The sequence below is a fragment of the Chanos chanos genome, chromosome 4, assembly GCF_902362185.1.
Source record: "Chanos chanos chromosome 4, fChaCha1.1, whole genome shotgun sequence".
Lineage (NCBI taxonomy): Eukaryota > Metazoa > Chordata > Actinopteri > Gonorynchiformes > Chanidae > Chanos > Chanos chanos.
In genome coordinates, this window is record NC_044498.1 from 40,096,719 (window position 1) to 40,119,679 (window position 22,961).

The window sequence follows — 22,961 nt, forward strand, 5'->3', positions numbered from 1 at the left end:
CCTGTTCTCTCTTCCTCAAACTTGAAACTTCACTTATGAGAAGAGATACATGTTTGTTTGAAATGGAATATCTGTGGTTGTCAAACGACACATCAAAATATAGTGGTGAAATCTGAAAAAGTTTTATTCCCATTCCAGTCCTCTCTCCTCCTCTCTCAAATTTACTTCGACCCCTATAAAATTCAGCTCTCTGCCCCTGTTTTGAATGATTCAAGTCTCTGAATAAAATGGAGTTCTATGCAATGCAGACTTAGCTTTTTTATATCTAACTCTGACCTTCTGCCCTTAGCAAGACAAGAAAGGCACAATCAAGTTTTATCTTGAGATTCCCGGGAAGTGACAGCATTTAAGATGAGGAGATAGGACAGATTTAAGAGTTTTAATGTCTCTGTCCGGCTCTAGGTCATTGACCTGAGTCTATGAAGTGGTCCTAATTCCCAGTGCAGGCAAGTTAAACCACTTCCTAAAGACAGCAAGAAAAAAAAAAGTCAAGTAAGTTTGAGTTTAATGATGTGGATTTCATCCATTTTCCATTTTTGAGCAAGACTGCTCAATAAGATTGAAAACACTTACATGTCTGAATCAGCCATGTATCTCACCTATCTTATGTCCATATTTGGTTTTCAGGCACTTGGAAAAAGCTATTTATATCATGTGCTTTCTTTTATAAAAAAAAATGGGGGCAAAAATCCTTCCACTTTTTTTTTTTCATACTGGCCCTCTCCATTGTCTCTAGTCTCTCTTTCACCCCATGACAGACTCAAAACAGACCTGTGAATGCAATAAAACTGCAAATGTGTGCATAACCACTCAGTTGCCTTTATGTTATAAAAAATCTGTACAGGACCACGAATGACAGTAAAAATCACCACAATATGCATGTACCCAATACCAGGCATCGACAATAGCTGAATACCACATAACATATTAGCGCAGTTATACATATTACTGTGGTTAAGGCAGTATCATTAACAGAGAAGAAGAACAAAATGATAGTATTAACACTTTTCTGTTCAGCTTTCATATCTGTGCCCATTCATCCGTAGGCCAATCATAGTCACATCAAAACACATCCACAAACCCCATATCTCCTCAGCGTTTCCTGTGTCAGCCTGCACGGCTGGCTCCACTCACTGTTATCTCTAGGTGCTTCCTAGATGTCCTGCTCTGTCTTATTTGCCCTGGGTACGGATCAGGGTAGGAAACAGAGAATGGCAGGGATGGCTAATGGGGTAATTAATAGACATTTTATGACCTGTGGTCTACAGAACTATTGAACTCCATCTGGTAATGGTCCTTTCCCAGGCTCCTTTTGATTGCACACAATGACTGAACAGGTCATAAAGAAGAGACACTTCACACACATGATGATTAAAACGTGGTCAGTGGGGAAGTGATTGATAGAGAACGCATAAGGAGAAGTTTAGCGCTGGAACCACTGGGACTCTAGCAATACTGTGATGACCTGCGACAGCTATTTCTGAGTACATATACAGGGAATGTTTTAAATGTGCCTTAAAACATAATTCTGTGTGAAATTGATGAGTCTTTTTTCCCTGTTTTAGTATTTACAGTTTGTATTAGGGTACACAAAGACAGAAATCTTCTGTGTGATTGAATTTTATGCTTTTTCAGGGCCTCCATCAGGTGTGTGTGTGTGTGTGTGTGTGTGTGTGTGTGTGTGTGCTGTGCAAGTATACACATAATTTTTAATTGTATTTTGTGTTTGTGTTGATTAGCACTCTGGCTAGTGGAGAATGTTTGCACAGAATAAATCAAAAACAAAGTAAAAGATAACCACACTACACCAGCTATATATTTACATCCAGAATTCCCTTGCTTATGGGTAAAATCAGTATCAGTATTCATTTACTCTGGTTCTATGGACATTTACAATGTATACAGGAAAAAAAAATCGCAGACTAAGGAAAAGTTATGGATGTGGACAAACGAGAGTTTTATTTCTGTGGAGATTTGAAACGTTCAGAATTGAAGATGGTCGAATTGTCCACCTAAGCACTTCTGGTGTCTTGTGGAGTCTGTTAGCTGCAATGTATATCTGGGGATTTCTGCATCTGACAAGCACACATAATAGAGCGTGTATGTGTGTATGTGTTTGTGTGAGTGTGTGTCTGTTCAAACTAACATTATCACAGTAACAAACTGTCCCATTGGAATCAAAATTAATTCATTATTCAAATGATTAATGAATTATCAAAACCAATTTTGACACATGAAATGCAAAATAGAATATTGGGAGGAAAATAAAAATTGTCCCTAACCTCAGTGCTTTAAACAGAGCTAAGCCCATGATTCTTTTCATTATAGCACAAACCTGAAGCCGCAGGTATACGTCCTCAAACCCTACGAGCTAGCCCAGTTAAAGAGAAAGAGTTCATTATTAAAGAGAGAGACAGACAGCAAGAGAGAGAGAGAGACAGAGAGAAAAGCTACTGACTTCTCCCTTTACATCTCATGTGCACAGCACCTTCAATTATTGAACACACCTTCTTCAAAGGTTCCTTCACACTTTACCCAGCCTCACGGCCTGTGGGGGTCTGAGAGCATAGAATGAGAGAGGGAGTGGATATTTAGTTTTACTCATGTCTCACACCGTCAGGGACATCTGCTACTCATCCGTGCCTCATGGTGATATAATTCAGATCTGTCTTCAGCTCCAACAGAGAGCACAGCAGCTGAAAGTGATGCAGAGCCTCCTCCATTTCAGTGTGACTGTCTGCTAGATCAGCTGAATGTGAGACACTCTCAGACACTCAACTCATTATTTCACAGAACTGCTGAGACATTACAGAGAAAACACGGCAAAGAGAAGGTGAAAAGGCGGGGGGGGGGGGGGGGGGGGGGGGGCAATGATTCATATGGCTTTATAGACTGATCTCAGCTCAGTTTCTGTGTACTAAGATGCCACTGATTAACTGCGGGGGAAGTGCTATCATTAAGGGCACTGTGAAAGAGCCGAATGAATGCTAAGTCAAACTGGCATCAACAGGCATTTTGGTTCCCAAAAACATCAGATCGTTTAGCTGCCAATCTATAAATTCATATTTACTCTGCGGGCCTTGATGTTCAGTTCTGATCTTTTGCTGAAATTCGGATTGTTTACATCCATGCTTTCAAATTGCTCCTCACACACAATGGCAAAGCAATAAGTGGAGTAGATACATACTGTCTTCTTGCCAGTTCAGTTACTCGAGTCATCTGTCATGTGCACAACCTTTGCTTTGGGATCCTTTTAGGAGATCAGTTACACACTGCCTAATTTATCAGAGTTGTGGTCAGTCAGTACAGTTTAAAGAAAAACAACAGCTTGTGGCAGTGTCACACCAGAGGCAATGTACAAAATACAACTGATGATGAATCCACTTGAAGCATTTCTTCGCAGATTATACTGACATATGGGATTTATGTCAGATTTAGTACTCATACATGCTGGCAAAAATGAATACATAAAGACATAAATGCCAGCAAAAATGAGTTATGCGTATTAATTTAGCTGACTACCCAGAGCAACTTACAGTTTATACCATTTCAATGAATGGCCTTTCTTTAATTATCATGTTCCTAACTGACAACGAGGCATGTGAAGCAACATCCCAGGGTTAGCAGTTGAGCATGCATAGGCAAACTGAAATAACAAAGTTTGATAAAACTGATAAAATAGTCCGTTTATATTTAATTCATTAATCGTAAAAATAAAAATTTCATTAACACCGAGTTAATTTGAAAACACATAAGCAGCAGGAAAAGGACGGATGGCGGTGATCAGAGCATAGCTCATGAGGATTTATGGCTGTATCATGCAAGTACTTTATGCTGCGTGATTCTGCTGGGCATTTTCAGCCGAGATTGAAATCACTTCTGGCACAACATCAGAATACAGTAAACATTAGGACTACCGAGACTGAACATTTTATTGAGCTTCATCCTACAGCACAATGCAAACGTCCCATTAGCTTTGATTGACCTGTCCAAGGCTCTGATGGATGAGAGAAAAGGATTTAGGGGCTTCAGAAGCGACATAAGCACACAACAGAGCCTTAAAGAAAAAAAACAAAAAAACCAAATATGGCCAGACACAGAACGCAGTGAAGCTGTATGCATATTATACTTCAATGTCCAAGGGTTTGTCAAGTTTAAAATGAGTAAGTGATTGAATGTGGACCTCATGCTTCAGAATGAAGGTGAATATATTCACAGACATCAGGGGCTTTTAATGTCACACGCTGCTGGTTCCTGATGGGTGAGGAAAGAGGGGAGGGAGAAAGAGAGAGAGAGAGAGAGCGAGAGAGAGAGAGAGAGAGAGGGAGAGAGAATTTATTCTCTCTCTGTCTCTCTCTCTCTTTCTCTCTCTCTGTTTCTCCCTGTCTGTTTGCCCAGCTGTGATTATTCTTTCTGAGAGAACACTAGGGTGACAGAGAGGCAGAGAGTCCGTTTGCCCTGCTAAAGCAGCAGGTGCCCATGTCCCAGCAAGCACAATCACTCCTGTCTCCTCTGCCATCACTCACAGCTCACAAACCTTTTCAGTGCAAATACGAACAGTGTCCCAAAGACAGGGTTCAGCTCAGGCAAGTATTGACACAAACTTGTGACTTAATGCCAAGCCTGAACTCACTTGTACATGCACTCCGCTTCAAATGAATCTCCATAAATAGTGAGGCTTGGGTGAAAGAGATTATCCATGTGATAAGTGTTCAGAAGATTTTTTTTGTGCGTTGTAACAAGAATACTCATGAGAAAATGCTTGATATAATCTTTGTGTGGATGAACACACGAGAAAGGGGTAAAACTCATTGCCCTTTTAAATGATTTTCACTTCACACTTCAGAAATGCCATTTTCACAGTGAAACACTAGAATGGAGGACCTTTTGAATTGTTGTTTCTGAAGTACAGCATTAGGGTTTTATAAGTGTTCTGCAGACGTCAACTAACCAGTAAAATAAACAATGAAACAAAAACAAAAAAAACCTTGGCCGAGTTGTGCTTTGCACTTGTGTTCCAACCAGCACTTAGGTCATTTGCAAACCACAGCCACAGAACAGCAAAAGGGTAGGCCGAAATAATCTGGCATGTTTACGGCATCACAGCAAAAGTAAAGCAACTAAAACTGTCCTCAACAACAGCACAGACCACAGCCATCCCTCAGGTTCAAGTTAAGTCTACCAGTACCATTATGAAAAATGTAAATCTAATATGCCATAATATGCCTACTTGGAAGCTATAGCATAGGATGAAGTACTTGCAGTAAATCTGCCTCATTATCTACGGACAACATGAAACTTCACTGTCAGCGGGGAGATGGAGAAAGTAATGAGATGTTATCCAAAGAGCCAGCGGCTCAGACAGCGCCACATATGAGAAATTAAAGACCTCTCTCTCTCAAGTCAGATTCACGCCAAACTCATATTTTTAAACGCCATTCCAATCAGCAGAGTGGCTTCGTTGAGAAGATGCTCTCTTTCACAGCATACCAAGACAAACAATATTCCTGTTGATCAACGTGGAAATATACTTCCTTATTTCCGTCAAGTTCTTTTTTTTTTTTTTTTTTTTATGAGACACCTTCTGTTCCATATAGTCCCCTGGTTCATGGAAACTGGAACACCCTCCTCCTCCTCCTCTAAAAAAAAAAAAAAAAAAAGACTTCTACTGGCAGTTAGAGGAAGAGCTGACATGTTTTTACTTGAAAACAGGAATCAAAGATGTCAAACATCGAGCATGAAAGTTTTATTTGTTTTTTACCCCTAAATTTCTAGATTCAGGTCTTTCTAGATTTCAGTGATGCCTTGGCTTAAAGTGACAAGATCCATGCATCATGCAAGCAGAGTGCGTTATGTGTATGAGAAAACATACATATTCAATCTGTGGAAAAATTCTCACTGACTCAATTAATCCTGGTTTGGGCCGTGGAGCACCCTTATTGCCATTAATGCAATCAATCATTGGCTAAAATTGTTGTACCAGTATGCACAACAAAAGGGTAAGGTCTTCAGACTTGTGTATTGCAAAGGTAGACAGACAATGTACAAATTACCCCCAGGGAGGAGAATGTTCTAAAGAATATACTCTCCAGTATGGATAACTTTCTGCAATGGTAAGGCTTAAAGGTGGAGCACATTAAATATGCAGCCTTTTATGAGAGACGCAGAGATGGGAACTGCTGGTATAAATCAAATACCAACAACCAAACAGCATTCTCAATTATGGGTAGAAACATCCACATCTATTCATGCCATGAAACATACTCCTATCTGGGCCATACGTTTCATATAGTAGGTAGACGGGAAGAGCAAATGAAATCTCTTTATTGGAATTCTCTTTAATAGGAATTCTTGATCTCCTCTTCACAGTCCACCCTGATGAAAACAGACGTGATCAGAGAAACTGCACTGGTTAAAATAAAGAACCTCAAATGTGAACATTTGTAAAAAAAAAAAAAAAAATCATCTCATGAGGAACTCATGAGGAACCGTCAATGTCTGAACATTCACTCATCTAAGGATGTCACCATGTGTTCAGGTTCCAAAATGGTTATTTTGTAAATGCTTAATCTATGGATTATTCTCATCAATTAGTCATTAAATTTGATTTTCTTTTGTGAAAATATAACTCCGATGATACTCGAAAAGAGACTCGATTAATTTATCTGCACTGATTATATAAATGAACTGTAGCAGCGCTATTCCAAATGTCCAGTGGAATTACACATTTACCAGATTTGCTGAACATGCTTAATAATGATGACATGTAAAGAAAACAGCTTGTGCATCATTTGTTCTGTATTTATAAGGTTGTGCTGTATGAGTGGCCCTCAGTAATTAAGAGCGGTTTTGGGGATGCAAAATACAGCAGTGTAGAAAACTGAATTTAAGCAATCAGACCTTAATTACAAAACAGTGAATTTTCATTACCTGTGTCTTTTCATAATCTAGTAGTCTTTTCAGAATTTTCATAATCATAGGTTAAAATCTAAAAGACATAGAACCACAATGTTTAAAATAAAACAGACAATCACAACTCTGAAGGAAATGCAGATAAAACTGGCAAATCTCCCTTTTTACTGAACATTCAGCCTTTCAGGATTCAGGAATACAGAAATAGCCGGTAGTTATTTTCACAGCAGAAGTCTGACATCAGCTCCTCCCGACTACAACCCAAGTAAAACCTTTCACTCTTGGATACTATGAAACATGGCCCTTACTGTTCACAGCACTGTGCTGCATGAGAAACAGTGCCAGCTGCCCTTCCTGTCAATGCCAGTAATTTCCTTAAGTGACTCAACGCCTCCAGACATGATTGCCTTCTTCACTCAATTACAGCTGAAATTTAACAGGTATTTGAAATGCCGTACAGAGTGTACAAATAATCCACTGTCAAAACTAAACCGGTATAAATGCACTAATCATGATAGAGACATTTTCAACCAAATATCGTGTTCTTCAGATATTCTAGAAAAAAAATCTGTGAGGCTGTATTCTCGTGTAGTAATTGCATAATTACATGATTGTATAATTGAAATGGGCTGTTCTTTTGACCTCTAAATGAATCAGGCTTTCATAAAAAATTGCTTAAATACTATCTTCTGTTAGAAGCCATTAAAAGTTTTGGTTATGCACATCAGCTAACAGGCTTGATCTTTGCTAGTTTAGGGTATGTCCACAAGTTTGTGGTGTGTAGGCTGTAAATGGCAGGACCAGGACAGGTGCAGTGAGACTGGTACGACACTGCTCCATTTCTGTTATGATAGGGATATTTGCTGTCTGGAAAAGATGACGCTTTGATTATCCATAACTCTGTCAAAACTGTTGAATTTGTTTGAAACCGCCAGCTGCCGTATTTACATATTCAATGTCAATGAGCTCGTGTTCTCACTATGCGTTAGGTCATCACTTACCGAGATCTATTAAATGTATTTGAACATTCCTCTTGCTTCATCTTCTGATTCAAATAAAAGGACGTGTGTGTGTGTGTGTGTGTGAGTGTGTTTTGCTGCTGTTCTTTGGTCTCTGATGAGACTGTTAGCTTTGCAGAGCTGATAAACACTCGGTGTGAGAAACACATAAGGCCAAGACTGTTATGTCCGGATCTCTCTCAGGTATCATAAATATCCTTTATCTTAACGCCGCTCTGCACATTAAACACCCCTCCGCATTCAATCCTGCAGATTGGAAAATAAATACGCCGCATTAAAACATTAGATATGAAATTGATTCATTTCTCGCTTTAAATAGCATTATGAGAACGTGGCGTACTATCGATCACCCTGCCGGAAGGCAAGATGCATCTTGCAGATGCTCTGAGCTGTTGCCTAATCAGCTTTACAACATTACGCGAATGTTATATGGATGTTGTGTGGACATGATTTATGCTGATGAGTCATCCTTTGAGTTATAATGTAGCTGGGTCATTTGGGGCCCTGTAATTAGATGGTTTCTAGGGGAGAGGCAGAGAGTGAGAAGGAGACGCTGTTAGACTTACCTGTTTGATAAACCCATGCATATAAAAGAAGTCTAAGCATTGTTCCTATTATAATCACATGCTATTGGCTTACCTGCTGAAGTCATCTTTTAGAGGAAATTTGACATATACAAGTATCAAGCTGTGTTTTCTGCAGACAGCAGCTCTGTAGACTGCCATTGTGGTCTTGTGTTTCACTCCTGTGTTTCAGAATTATTGGATTCTGATTTCACTTCTGTGACCTTTTCCTGCTTTACATTAAATTTACAATGTTTGCATGATATTCTCAGGCTCACAACTTTCTGAGCACTTCCAGACAAAGCTGGGTTTTTTTTGTTTTGTTTTGTTTTTTAATTAATTTTTGTTTGTTTTTTTCAGATGGTTTGTGAATACACTAGCTCTGTCTTTTGCAAGGACGGATTGAAACCTTCTGCTGAAGACTAGCTCAGCCTCTGGCCTGCATTTGAATGCAACTTCCTTGTACATGCAGTTTACACTGAAAAATCTTTTATTTAGATGGCCTCTCAGTACCTCCCATATGAACATTCACCATATGTTACACTATATTTCTGTATTGTTCGATGTTTGGGCAGGTTTCTCTAACATCTTAGCATCTTAAACACCTTGTGAGGTTATGGAGACTGTAACTTATACTTGAGTTTCTATTTTGTTCTCTGCTCTGGGAAACGCATTGTATTGTTGAACAAATTGTGCTGTCCTAAGCTTCATGCCTCAGCTCTGTTCTTGCTAGACATTCTTCAGTAAAGTCCTTCTGACACGTAGTACCGCACTCATCTGCTGGCCTGCCCCAGGTGTCTGATGAATATTTAACATAGCAGACTGCGCAGGAAATCATTGCAAGCAGCTCTTTACCTCTCTCCATGACAGCCTTGGGGCAAACTTAAGTACAGGCCAGGAATCTCACACTGATGTGTCTGGTGTGCCAAAGAGGGGGAGTTTGTCAGTATCGCGAGCTGAGAATGAGTATCCACAGAGATAAGAAGAGCGCCTTAATGAAGGACCAACGCAGATATTTTTGTTGAGATCATACACACTTTCTGGATAATGTTTAGCTAACAGCTGTCCTTATAAGAGGTAAGAATATTAATAGTCAGAGGACCACACTGTGCAGCAATAAAATCTCTTCCTTTCTTCAAATTTGTGCTTATTCTGTAAAACAATCTTATTTCCTTCATGTTATATGTTGGTAAGGAGCGACTATAAGAGAAAAAAAAGAAAGAGAATGAGAATTGGATAATGAAAGATAGATGCCTATTCTAGCCTTTTCAAAATCAAACTCCTGTTTTTAGGCCAGACCCTTCCTCGGTTTTGGAGGCACTAGGCCACCACTAACTACTCAGTTGCATTGGTGGTTCAGTGGTAGAATTCTCGCCTGCCACGCGGGAGGCCCGGGTTCGATTCCCGGCCAATGCATTGTATCCCTTTTATCTCCACTTCTACTTAGAGCTATGGTGAATGAAAAAGCATACGTATATCATATCACATGCTTCTCAAACAATGATGTGCATATGTGAAATATGAGAAGTCACAGCAAAAAGCAAAGAGAAAATGGGGCAAATTCTGAGAAGCTACAACAGAAAGTTGAAAGAATCCATAGACTTCAGACTCTGCTCTCATTTACTCAGTAACTGTAGAGGCCAAGGACATGTTATTCTTAATGTCCCTTGAGGTTGCTGTGCGTTTGGATTCATTTTGACATGGAGTGTTACAAGAATACTAGTTCACAAGTACTGAATGGAGAAGAGCTAAAAGCCAAAGATTCTTAATGAGTTGTATATAACGCTGTCCGCTACTGAGGGAGTAAGACCGCTCTTTCTTTGAGTCATCAAGCTCACAGCGTAACCAAAGTTATATTGCTGCTAATAAGAAAAAAAGGTTTTAAAACCATCCAGATTTTCTGACATATGGTATGCTTCCATATGTCAAAAATACACGTTGTCACCAGCCTCCTACACAATTGGCTTGTTCCAGATGTAATGCACTGAAAACAAATAAACAAAAGATGGAGAAAAACTGATTTAACAAAGTGAATAGCAGACTGCCACATATTTTCTTGACTTCTACAGGAGGTTGTGTTTCTTGGGGGAAAAAAAAATCTACGCACACACACGCACACACACACACACACACACACACACACACACACACACAAAAACATCTGGTGGGACTATGTTGACACAGAGCTTAAAAAATGGCTGGGACATTCCCCTCTGACATTCACCGCGAGACTGGGATGATGCGGAGTTACTGTTTCTTGGAATAAAATCAACCGAGTATTATTCATTTACCTGCCAATTTACAACACATAGCTTGATCCCTCTCCCACGTTTCACACACGGCATATGAGTCACACAGTGTCAAACACAGTTTCTGTAGCTCTAAGGTTGTGAATGTATGCTTAATTTAAATATTTTGAAGAATATTCTGTGTGCAGTCTGGAACAATTTTGTTCAATTGTCAAAACATTGTATTACTGATCCAAAACTATGATTGGCACTAGTTAAGCTCATGCAGCGTAAATTACTACAACATTGATGGGGAATACCTTTATTTCCAGTACAAAAAAAGTACAAAACAAACCCAAACCTAAAGAAATTCGCATTAACCTGCCAAATGTAATTCAACATTAACCATCCTATTTAAGTGCAAAACAAATATTTGGACTTTTATATGCCCTTTTAATGGCATATTTGGGATTTTAGGCTCAAATGAACAAGCCCATAAGAGCAGTGTTCCAAAAGCTCTATCCAGGCCCTAAATTGGGCATGAAATCAGATGATCCCCTCTGTTCACTCTCTTTACCGTTCTATGGGAGAAACTATTTACCGTTTACTACGCAATTATGTGAAATGGAGTCTGCACGGGAACACCAGATGTTGCTTAATTAACCTTTGAGCAAAGACGTAGTTCTGACCCATGTTTTTGTTGTTTTGTCCAGTCTTAAGCTTTGAAAAAGAAAAGAGACTGTGTTGGAGGGGAATAGAAAAGATGAAGGTCTAAATCAAAAACGAGTGGACAAGGTAGGATGAGAACATTATCAACTTTTTATGTGGACATTAAGTAAGGAAAGAAGTCCTTGCAAATGCTTTAGTCTGAATTTCATTTGAACCTTTTAAATTCCCCCCAAAAGTAGAAAACAGTATCAAAACACTTTTTTGATCCACCCCATCTAATCATTACAATTATTCCAGAGTATGTCAGTCATAAATGAGGGTGCATTCAACATCTGAAAACTGATAAACATAATTAACAAAAGAGGATTCTTGCCAAAGCCTGAACACACAAGTGAATTTTGTTTCAAATTTGCAAACGTTGAAGAAGCCCTACTCCATCAAACCAACAACTGAACATACAAGTAGATGAATTCAGTATTCGATCCTAGAACTAAAATAATGTTTTTTGAATAACCTATTCTGACAAAATGCCTAAACCGAACACTATATAACCGTTTGGTCAAATAATCAACTAGTCGTGACAAGCGATTAAATAATTCAGTACAATGTAAGACAATGACCAAAAAGCAGCAAAGATAGAGCAATAATCCTGCTTTGGTCCTAACGTAAGACCCAATCACTATATTGTTGCTCAGCAACCATTGTGTTGTCATAAGTATGCAAATGTGCAGAGGCACCCACCTCCACCTGGCCCTGCAACATGTCTTCAGAATCCTCTGCTTCCTCCAACGCTACAGCAACAGAGGCAAAAGGTCGGCTAGCCATCTGGTGTCGCTCTCGCATGAGCTCCTGGAGAGAGAGAGAGAGAGAGAGAGAGAGAGAGAAGGAAAAAAGAATGAGGTGAGGAAAACTTTATTTAAGAGGAAATAGCACGGGAACAAAGCATTTGTTGGTCCTCTATGAGATTCTTTATCACTACATGCTCCAATCACCCAGTGGAAAACAAACACAGACAGACGAATGCTAAGGATAATAACAGGACACACACACACGCACACACACACACATAAACACACACAATGGAATTACGCCGAGGAAAAGATAACCAAGGACGTTTGTATGGCAGTCTGTGACCAAAACTTTCCTTCTCACAAACACATGTATGCACATAAACAGACACATAACATTCCAAGACCATTATACATTGCAAACAAGTAAAACTGAGCACATGTAAAATGAAAAACACAGGCAGAAACCTCACAAATATACCATGAAATTCATTACAACATCAATAAAGCAAACTTCAGTCTGTGTTTAGTTATCTTAGCTTAGGGGAAGACACCTGTTTGCAACCCAGGCAGGCCAGCTCATAATTTACACAGGCTCTGCCTCCAATGCTCCTTGGCCAATCATGTGGGCAGTGACCACATGGAGTCAGCCTGGAACTTTTCATTTATATCTCAGAGATTTAGCCTGTGGGTGACCTTTTCATTCTGAATATCTCCTAAAAATGGACTGTGCCGTGGGGGTTGGGGGTGGGGTGTTCCACAGTACTTTCTCATTATGCTCAATCTCTACATTGAGAACGCTTCAGAGTTTGCTATGAAAAAGGGCAGGCGTAACATTCGTTAGTTGTCTTAGTCCGTGAGCAATCTGTCTTTCTTTTTTTTTAAACCTCTCTAATTTTTCTTTCAATTTGGACTGACCAAGCAGGCCTACTTACAATTTCTTACACCTCCCCCTCACATGTCAGCCATCTCAGTTGAGACATGCGAGGCCAGCGTATGTTTTCTTTTGTGTGTTACATATGAGGACAGCCACTCAATTTTCCACACAAAATGACCAAAATCCTTTAGCATTATATTCTTTAGCACCCAGTACTGCTCAGTGTATATGATTTGAGTCTGTGAATAGAGGCTTGCCATGTTATCTTCATACTCTTATTGAGCAGAGTTAGCGATTCATGAAATGAAGAGTGTTAGCGTGGTCTCTATCTGCTTTTACCACGACTGTCAACGCATTGAGTGCCTATCCTTCTCCACACAGTTTATTATCCTTTAAAGGAACCCCAGTGTTTTAATAGCGCGCATGCCTCCCCTTTACCATATGTCTAAAAGCGTTAGCTTAAACGCACGTTCAACACAGTCCTCTACAATGTGGTATCGGTGCTTTTGCCATGCTAGCTGTCCGTAGCTGTTAATATAAAGTTTCTGACCACACCACCCTCCCTGAGGGGCGGATGTGTGAGACGCTGAGTGCTGGTCAAGGTGAGAACGGACACAGCGCCGAGAGGGGTTGATTCATTGGTCTGGATGGAGTGCCACTGTGGCAACCGTAAAGACGAGGCTGTCCAGTTGGAACGACGTGACAAGGGAAGAGAACGGTTAGTCTGTAGTTTATGTCCTCTGACAAGTCCTTCAGGAGGAAAGGAGGGAAGGACATGGAAGCATCCGTTGCCCTGCCCATAAACGGACAATAAAATGCATAATTAACCTCCAAATGCTGTAAACAATGACCGTCTGGGGTAAGGGGTGGCTGTGTGTGTGTGTGTGTGTGTGTGTGTGTGTGTGTGTGTGTGTGTGTGTGTGTGTATGTGTTAGTTGGGAGGGGATGGGAGAGTGGCCTAAGGGTGTGGTTGTAAACCATGAAACAAAACATAGACATACTTGTCTTGCTAGATTTAAGGTCTGATTGCAACATTCTGATTTTTCTTTCCCTTTCATTTTCTCTCTGTTTTACTCTCCGTTTTTCTTTTTCTCCCTTTTTTTAAACGTAAGCTGAAAAACAAAAGGCACTGTGGTGCTTTTCAAATAACTTCAGACAATGCGGTGTACAGTAAGTAAGTGCTTTTCCATCCAGTACTGAAGAATAAATCTACTGCTGTAGATGAGACTGTATCATGTTACTGCCAATTAACCTGAATAAAGCTATCAGTGCTGAAAACACCAGCCAGTCTACTATAATTTAATATTTGACCCATTTTATAATGTAACATAACTTTGAATGGACATTACAAATATCCAGAGATATAAATACTATCACACAAAATCATACATTGTCAAATATTAAACTCCAAAGTTCCATGATGTTCTTTTGCTTTTAGTTTAAGGATGATCAAATTTCTGAATAATATAAAATTGAATATGATGACATTTCTGTTTCTAAAATGCTTTCATGGGGTGATGTATTGGCAAAATAATGACAGGGGGTGGGGGGTGGGGGGGGGGGTGCATGCACAAGGACACACAGACACAGATAAACACAGGAGGGGAAAAATGCTAAAAACAATGAAAAAAATGCTAAACAACAATGCTAAAACCAACAAAATCACAAGGGGAGGGGGGCAGTCAGCATATCTATCTGGCCCCTATAAACCCAGATATATTACACAATGCCTTTGACTTAAACAGAGCTGCATCCTGGTTGGATTACTTAATCAATGACACAGACTCCACTGGGTCCATCTTGATTAATGTCTTAATCAGTGATCAGAGCCCAGAGTAATAAGTCAAACCTTTAACCATCCAATTATTCAATAATCTCCAAGTGCATTCTCAGGCTATTTAGACAAATTAGATAGGAGATCCAACACTCCACCACACACCACTGACTTGGTTTCAGGCTTAGGAGAGAATGAATAAGTTTGTTTGTGTATGGGTGTTTTGTTTTTTTTTTCCTTTTCTTTTTTTTTTTTTTTAGCCGGTTATCATGGCCAAGCTCCTTTATAGACTGCCTTGATTGCTATTTTAAAACAACACCATCAAAAATGCAAAAGTGAAAAAAAAAAGGCTGAGCAGAGGGTTTTAAGAAGATGCAGTGTGGTTCTGTAGCTACTTGACAAAGGGGTAAACTATATATTTACATAACATTCCCTCTTCTCACACAAAACCAGTGTCATGTGAGGAATAAGTTAAACCAGTGGAACCGACATCAAAAGTTATTCTGCAACCAAAAATAAAGCTTTAGAGGCAAATGCAGCTCACAATGGCCATGTCATTTTTAAGGAACATACCTTGCAACGGGAAAAGTTATAGCAACGAGGGGGAATCATTGACACGGTGACATATTTCTCAGCAAAAAATTCAACTAAAACAAAAGATGGTGTTAGTTACATAAGATATTTTGCTGTCTATCACTGCATGCGAAGTGCTGTGGTAGGTTTTATTTAATGAGTTACACATGTATTTGTTTTGTCTTGGCCCATAGCTGATCATCTTACCATGTACAGAGGAACAGAAATATTAACATATACACAGGATGCATAACAAACATGAGCTAAATGTCTGAAAATATAAAAATATTATTTGTAAGTAATACCGGCCATCCCTTTTAAGCAGGTGAAGTGTTCTCATCTTTGTCTCACACCCTGCTTATTGGGAGCAGAGACAGTCCTTTTGTTATTAAAGATGTTTAGATTTTCTCTGTTGTCCTGAACAGGTATTAATCCTGGTATGTATGTGTTGTTTGTTTAAGTTGTGAATTGTCAACATTTTTCTGTCTCTATGATATTCTCTGCTGTTTTCAGTGGATGTTTGCGACAAAAAAAAAAAAAAAAAAAAAGTTTATTTATAGGGTGTACAGAACAACACAGCGGGACTGAAAGAACTGCAAATCAAATCAGACGTACTTTGCTTTACTCAATATTTCCAACATTTCTCAGATCTAACTTATTCATACAAAAGGTGTGTTTAAGTCTCTTACAAACACTTGTGCTGTAATGACTTTGTTCAAGTGCACAAGCAATTTTGCCCTTGACAAAACAACATGGAAAAAAAAAAAGAGCCCTGGGTATTATTCTGTCCCTCCTACCCGGTCTGAGATATGTGGATTCTTTCAATAGCACACCAGCCACTCTGGTACGTCTGCAATCGTTGATATCCTTTCAATTAATCACTTATTATCTTCTTATTAAAGCTCCTTCTCGGCTACTGCCGCTTCTCGTCTTGGGATAAGAGATAGGATATTGGTGAAGGCTCAGCATACAATATTTTTTAAAAAGCTTCTAATCAGTGTAGGCTGAAAGAAAAAGAGCCTTTTGGGATCTCTTGGCTTCGACAACAATGGAGCCTCTTGCGTATCTGAGACGAAGCAGCGTAAACACCAGAACACCTTTCTCCTTCCCACAGCGTGGACTTTCCACGAAGAGAGACAATGGCAACGAACCGATAACAAAGGCGTAATTTCCGGCCTGAAGCGGCCAAACGTAGTTCTGCTGTAAGACTTGTTTACCGGTAAAAGCAAGGAATTAAAATGAAACTCTTTTGTTCAAATAAAATACGTGATACCTGACAAACAGAAGGCTTGTTTTTAATCAATGACATTTAGAGAGTTACTTAGGGAAAATAAATACTTGCAGAACCTTTTTGCAGGGAGGGGGGGGAGGGTGGTATAAGCGTTACTGGAAAATGTTTGAAATGAAATGAAATGAAATGAAACCTGAACAGTAGCCAAAAGTTTCTAAAAGCAACATGTATCCTTTCCAAGCTTCCATCATTTCAAAGACAAAACAACACTCTGCCTGCTACTTAACAAGATTAAATAAGACTCACCTCAATAAAGTTTTAAAAACAAAGTTCGGATTCTCTTCTGGAACTTGAACAACATGACAAACCAATATGACAAAGGAGAGGTTTCTCTCCCTGACATCCATTTCAAACAGCTCCTGATAGCTGGACAGTAATTAGAGTGATAATGTGACATTGTTATCTTCTGCAATGCTGAGACAAACATCAATACTCCTGATCTATGATAAGGTCTAGGAAAATGGGACTTTGATTGACTTCCAGGAATTCAACACAGAGCTCCCAATCAATCAGGCAAGGCTGGGGACATCTAAGGCCACTATCTCACAGTTGTGTGTCTAACAGCATTAGAAAGGCCATATTCATCTCTGGTCTTTGAGGGCAGCAGTCCTGCTAATATTTGTCCCCTGTCTGATTAGGGACTGACTGCACTGACACTAGTCCCATGAGTCAAGTATAAATATGTGCTCTTGAGTCAAAGTCAAGGTAAAAGAACAGAACAACTTTATTGGCACCAAGGAGAGAGGATGATAGACTCAGTAAGTTGATTCTGTTTATGTTCAATGTGCTGTTAATGGTGGTGGCTGTTTTGATTCCAGTTTTCTGAGCAAAATGGCATACGTGGTATAATAACAATTTTTGCCAGTCTAATGTCTGCCAAATCCTATGTAATCTGGTTGAAACAAGGTCTGAATGTTGTGGGGACAAACACTGGATGACACATGTCATTATAGCCAAAGACAAGTCATTACTCACGGTCACCAAGACTGCAGAGGGTTTTTTTTTTTTTTTTGTAAGCAAGAACATTTGTACTTTCCTTAAAATTATGTGGAAGAGCAGCAGCAGCATACAAACATACAAATTCTCTCCAGACTCTTCTTCAAGTTCATTATCTGATACTTTCAGTGATGAAATCTAAAAAAAGTAACTTTGACTTAACTTTAGCTTGCTAGATGTCGTTTGTTTACAATTTCAATGGCAGACATTACACACACCGCAGAATATATGGTCTTTTTTTGGATTTCAAAATTATAAAAAAAATACATACATACATACATATATATATATATATATATAAGGAGAGGGAAAGTGACTAGTTTAGAAATATCAGCAAGAATTCGGGGAGGGACGCAAAAGTTCCAAAAGTTCTCCCACTCTCTCTCTTCAAATCTCTTTCTCTCTCTATCCCACACTCACACACGCACACGCATACACGCCCACACGCATGTGCGCATGCACACACACACACGCAATTCTCTCTGTTTCTCTCTCTAACTCTCATGGTCTCTCCGTCTTTGGTCCCTAGGCAGGCTGGTGGGGAGGGTATGTTTAACAGTATTGTGACAGAGAGCGTAAATCAAGCCCTCTTGACACGTCAGGCCATGGGGCTCAGGGATGTGGCTCCAGGGACAGGAGGGGAAAGTGGCACAATTTAGAGTTCATCAATTACATCACTTCATATGAGCACCAATCATCAGCCTCCTCTGACAGTACTCATTTATCCACATTTACCACAGTCGGACAGAGGGAGAGGGAGGGAGGGAGAGAGAGAGAGAGAGAGAGAGAGAGAGAGAGAGAGAGAGAGAGAGAGAGAGAGAGAGAGAGAGAGAGAGAATTTACTTCTTCACTGTAATAGCACTCCTCCTGCTTTCCTGCACCTTGTGCTGTGTTAAAACACCTCCATGTGCAATTATTTATCCCGTGGACATGGTCCTCCATTTTACAGAGCTAAATCTTCCCAAAGACATCCCAACACATATTGCTATTCCCTCATCAAACTGAGTGAGCAGGTGTATGTGTGTGTGTGCATGTGTACCTCTGTGACAGTGACAGAGAGCGACAGAGGGACAGAGCACAAGAGTCAGCATTTGAGTGTACATGTATCTATGTATTTGTATGTGTGTGTGTGTGTGTGTGTGTGTGTGTGTGTGTGTGTCCCAGTGGCTCGTTTACATACCACAAAACACAAACAGTTTACACAAGGACCTGATCCTAGCACTTTAGACACAAACTATACCCATGAGGGCCAGGCTATAATGTTGCAAACACAAACTTAATCATGGGGACCTGGCTGTACCGCTGTAGACTCAAAACTTAATCATGAGGACCTGGTCGTAACAGTGCAGACACAAACTTAATCATGAGGATCTGGCTGTAACAGTGTAGACACAAACTGTAACCGTGGGACCTGGCTGTAACAGTGTAGACACAAACTATAATCATGAGGATCTGGCTGTAACAGTGTAGACACAAACTATAATCATGATGACCTGGCTGTGACAGTGTAGACACAAACTGTAATCATGAGGATCTGGCTGTAACAGTGTAGACACAAACTATAATCATGATGATCTGGCTGTAACAGTGTAGACACAAACTATAATCATGAGGATCTGGCTGTAACAGTGTAGACACAAACTGTAACCATGAGGATCTGGCTGTAACAGTGTAGACACAAACCCTAACCTGCCGGTAATGCTGATAATAATGCAAAACACTATTACACCCTAAAAACAGTTACCCTGGAAACAGCAGTACAAAAAAGTTTTCTCCATTTTTTTCCTTACCCTTACTTTTCACACCCCCCCCCCCCTCACACACACACACACACACACACACACTCCTCCTACTTCCTGGAAACTTGTCTCAAGTCAGCGAGGTGGAAAACATAAAGGCCATTAATTCCAGAGAGTGCCACAGGGTCATCTTCTAATGCGATATCTGGTGTGATTAGTGACCCAGTCATGACTTCGAGGCTTTTCCATGCCAATTGGTTGCCTGGTTATGGCTAGGCCCCTAATGACCCTCGAAACCTCAGGCAGGGAATGGAGAGCTGGCTGCTGTCCATGGTTACCGTCAGCCAATGGAATCTCTTTATCGTTTTAGTGCGTGTGACACTATTGTCTAGCAGCCTCGAGGTTGATTTTGGACTCCTAGACAGGACAGCAGAGTGAGCAAACATTGGATTTCCAAAGTGACAAAGTGGGCAAACACTGGAGAGCAGGGTTGGGGTCAGTGCAAGAATGAAATAATCAGTCTGGATTCACGTGAAGAACTGGTATATAAAAAAAAAAGAGTTGAAAGTTGATTATTCTGAAAAGAACTTGATTTGAATGCTATATTTGAATGCTATGAAAATTATGAAATTATATGTTGTGAGAAGAGAACATTGATTTCACAGTCTTGAATATGAATTAGTATTTATTTTTGTTGAAAAACATAAATGTTGAAACAGTAATTGGCTTCATTTCCAACATAAAATTGTCACTTATTTAGGTCAGTATTTTGGTAAATGTGTCTCAGCCAAAATGTTGGTATTTTATGGGTGTTTTAGTTGTTCAAATACTCAACACAGGATAAACTATATAAGCACATCTGCATGAATACTTCTAAACCCAACATAGCATGTCAAATAATTCTCTTGTCACTCTTTCATTTGTCCAGAACAATGTGTTCCAGCTCCAGCTTGTTAACATTAGATACAGCACAGGACTGAGAGATGTCCTTCAAGAGCATCAGGAAGTTTTAAATACAAAATAAAACAGATGCCTCATCCTGGCCTGCTGTGTTATGGGACGTGGGAAGTTCAACCAATTACGGCAAATCCTGCTTCTTCACATCGATGCAAGCTTGCCGGGTGAAAAATGATTCAGCAGATTTACAGTGTCTCCCTGCTTCATTTCAGGATCCCTTTAACGAGGAGCCCACCCAGTCAATCTTCAATCAATACCAATCTCCAGCCAAAAGCTGCAAGGCAAAGTCCAAGACCAGCTTTTTTCATTCCCACAAGAGCCTTCTTGTTGAGGTAATAAACAATGTGAGGGAAGATTGGACAATACTGTTCTCTGGCTTACAGCTACATGGTGGGATGGGGATGAGAGAGGCGAGGCCCTCCGTTACATAATCACCCTCTATGAGGTTTTGAGACGTCATCAATACAGCTGTGAAAAGATATTTTTTGAGTAGGAAGAGTTTGTGTATTTTGGAAGCCCATTAAAACCTGAAAAAGAGTCAAGCGTAAGAGAAAACAATAGGCTAACCTAACTCCAACATCCGTAATATTGTGATATACAGTACTGAAGTGTATCAAAAAAGTTTCAGTGTCACATTATACCTTCTTCCAGCACTGTAGTCGATTTTATTTGAAATCAGTTAATTAAATAAAGAAACTGCAGAACACTCAAAGAAATGAGTGACTGGCAACAAATAAGGTAAATCTTACTGAACTGAATTTGAATCTCAATTCTGCAGTTTCATGCGCAGCCAAATATAAAATCAACCTGTTTTCTATATGGATACCTGTGGTGAAAAACATGATGGCAGGAACAGGATGGTCACTCATTTAACCTGATCGTATGCAGGACATTCATCCAAAAAATATCTGAGCTAATCAGGTTCCTTTGCCACAAGATCATCTTTAGGTATTTTACCTGGCAGACTGATCACTAAACTTACCAACTTAAGACTTTCTCAACACACCTGCCAGTGGATCAAGGACTTTCTGACTAACTAGCTCCTCAGACTGTTAGACTAGGTCCCCACCTCTCCTCCACCCTTACATTCAGCATCGGTGCCCCATAGGGCTGTGTGTTGAGCCCCCTTCTCTACGCCCTCTACACTCATGACTGTGCCCCCAAACATCCCACCAACACCATTATCAAGGCTGCAGACAACACGACTGTGGTTGGACTTATCTCAGGAGGAGACGAGACAGCCTACGAGGATGAAGTCCAACGACTGGCAGCGTGGTGTTCAGAGAACAATCTCATCCTGAACTCCTCAAAAACGATGGAATTCATAATAGACTTCTGGAAGAATAGTGCAGACCCAGATCCACTATACATCATCGAGGACTTTATGGGAAGGGTCCCTGTTTTCAGGTTCCTGGGTGCGCACATCGCTGAAGCTCTGTCCTGGACTACCACTGCAACACCACTGCAGTAGTCAAGATGGCAAAGCAGTGACTCTACTTCCTGAGGATCCCCAGGGAAAAAAAAACGTGCAGGAGAAGCTGCTGGTGTCCTACGACCGCTGCTCGAAAGTGTGCTGACGTACTGAATCTCTGTGTGATATGCCAGCTGCTCAGCAGCAGACAGGAGAGCCCCTCAGAGGGTCATCAGTACCATCCAGAAGATCATCGGCTGCTCACTGGCCTCTTTAGAGGACTTATTCAGCTCTCGCTGCCTTAGTAAAGCAGCCAACGTACTGAAAGACCCATACCACCCTGGACATCATCTGTTTGACCTCTGGTAGACGCTTAAGGTTGATTATATCACGGACAAACAAACTTAAGAACAGTTTCTACCCCAGAGCCATTGGAGAACTGAACACTGTTAAACACTGACACTGACTGTTCGGGACCTGTGTGACTATCCGTACTAATATACTTACAGTTACATTTATATAACACTGCACAGATGTTTACATTCTGCACCTTGGCATGTATATATTCCTAACTGCACTATTTGTACATAGGCAGTAGGCTATTTGTTATTTTTTAACAGACGGGATGGACCAGTGGCCAACAGGGAAGGTGGCCCAATGGTCACTGACAATACTCTATAGAATACATAGGGGGATGGCAGGTTAACGACAGAGATGCATTTTGGTCATTTTGCTAACAAGGGAGAGAAATTAAATCGCAATGCCAAGCAGCGGTATTCGGAACTAATAATGATAAATAGCCTAACAAATCCATATGACTTGACAGCCCAAGATTACAGACCCTGATGCACTACCTCCACTCACCTACCTGGACATTATAAATTATCTCATTTTTGTACGTAGTGCATACACTTTTAATAGTTAAAAAGAGTTTAAAAGTTATAAATTCCTAGAAGCTCAGGAACGGTTTTGCAGTGGCTAGATGCAAGATCTGCTAATTCACAAGTTCCTCAAGTTCAAGTTTTGGGCTTGTGAGCAAATTCAAGCCTAAATTATGGTTCATAAAGTTATGTGATCTCACAAAGGATCTCTGTACTTAAAGAAACAGAGTAAAGTCGTTTAAAGTCTCTATTATGCTCTTATATAAAAAGTTGCTTCACAAAC

General features: G+C 40.1%; 1 protein-coding gene and 1 non-coding gene across 2 annotated transcripts in view; one reads left to right on the forward strand and one right to left on the reverse strand.

Moving 5' to 3' along the window:
- atrnl1a (attractin-like 1a) overlaps positions 1-22,961 on the reverse strand; it is a 194,035-nt gene that overhangs the window by 34,476 nt on the left and 136,598 nt on the right. The window contains exon 28 of the mRNA XM_030772321.1: positions 12,129-12,240. Coding sequence (XP_030628181.1) covers positions 12,129-12,240 — 112 coding nt within the window. The remainder of the gene's footprint in view (positions 1-12,128; positions 12,241-22,961) is intronic.
- On the forward strand, positions 9,840-9,910 carry trnag-gcc (transfer RNA glycine (anticodon GCC)). Its single transcript has one exon. It is a non-coding gene; the product is annotated as a tRNA-Gly (tRNA).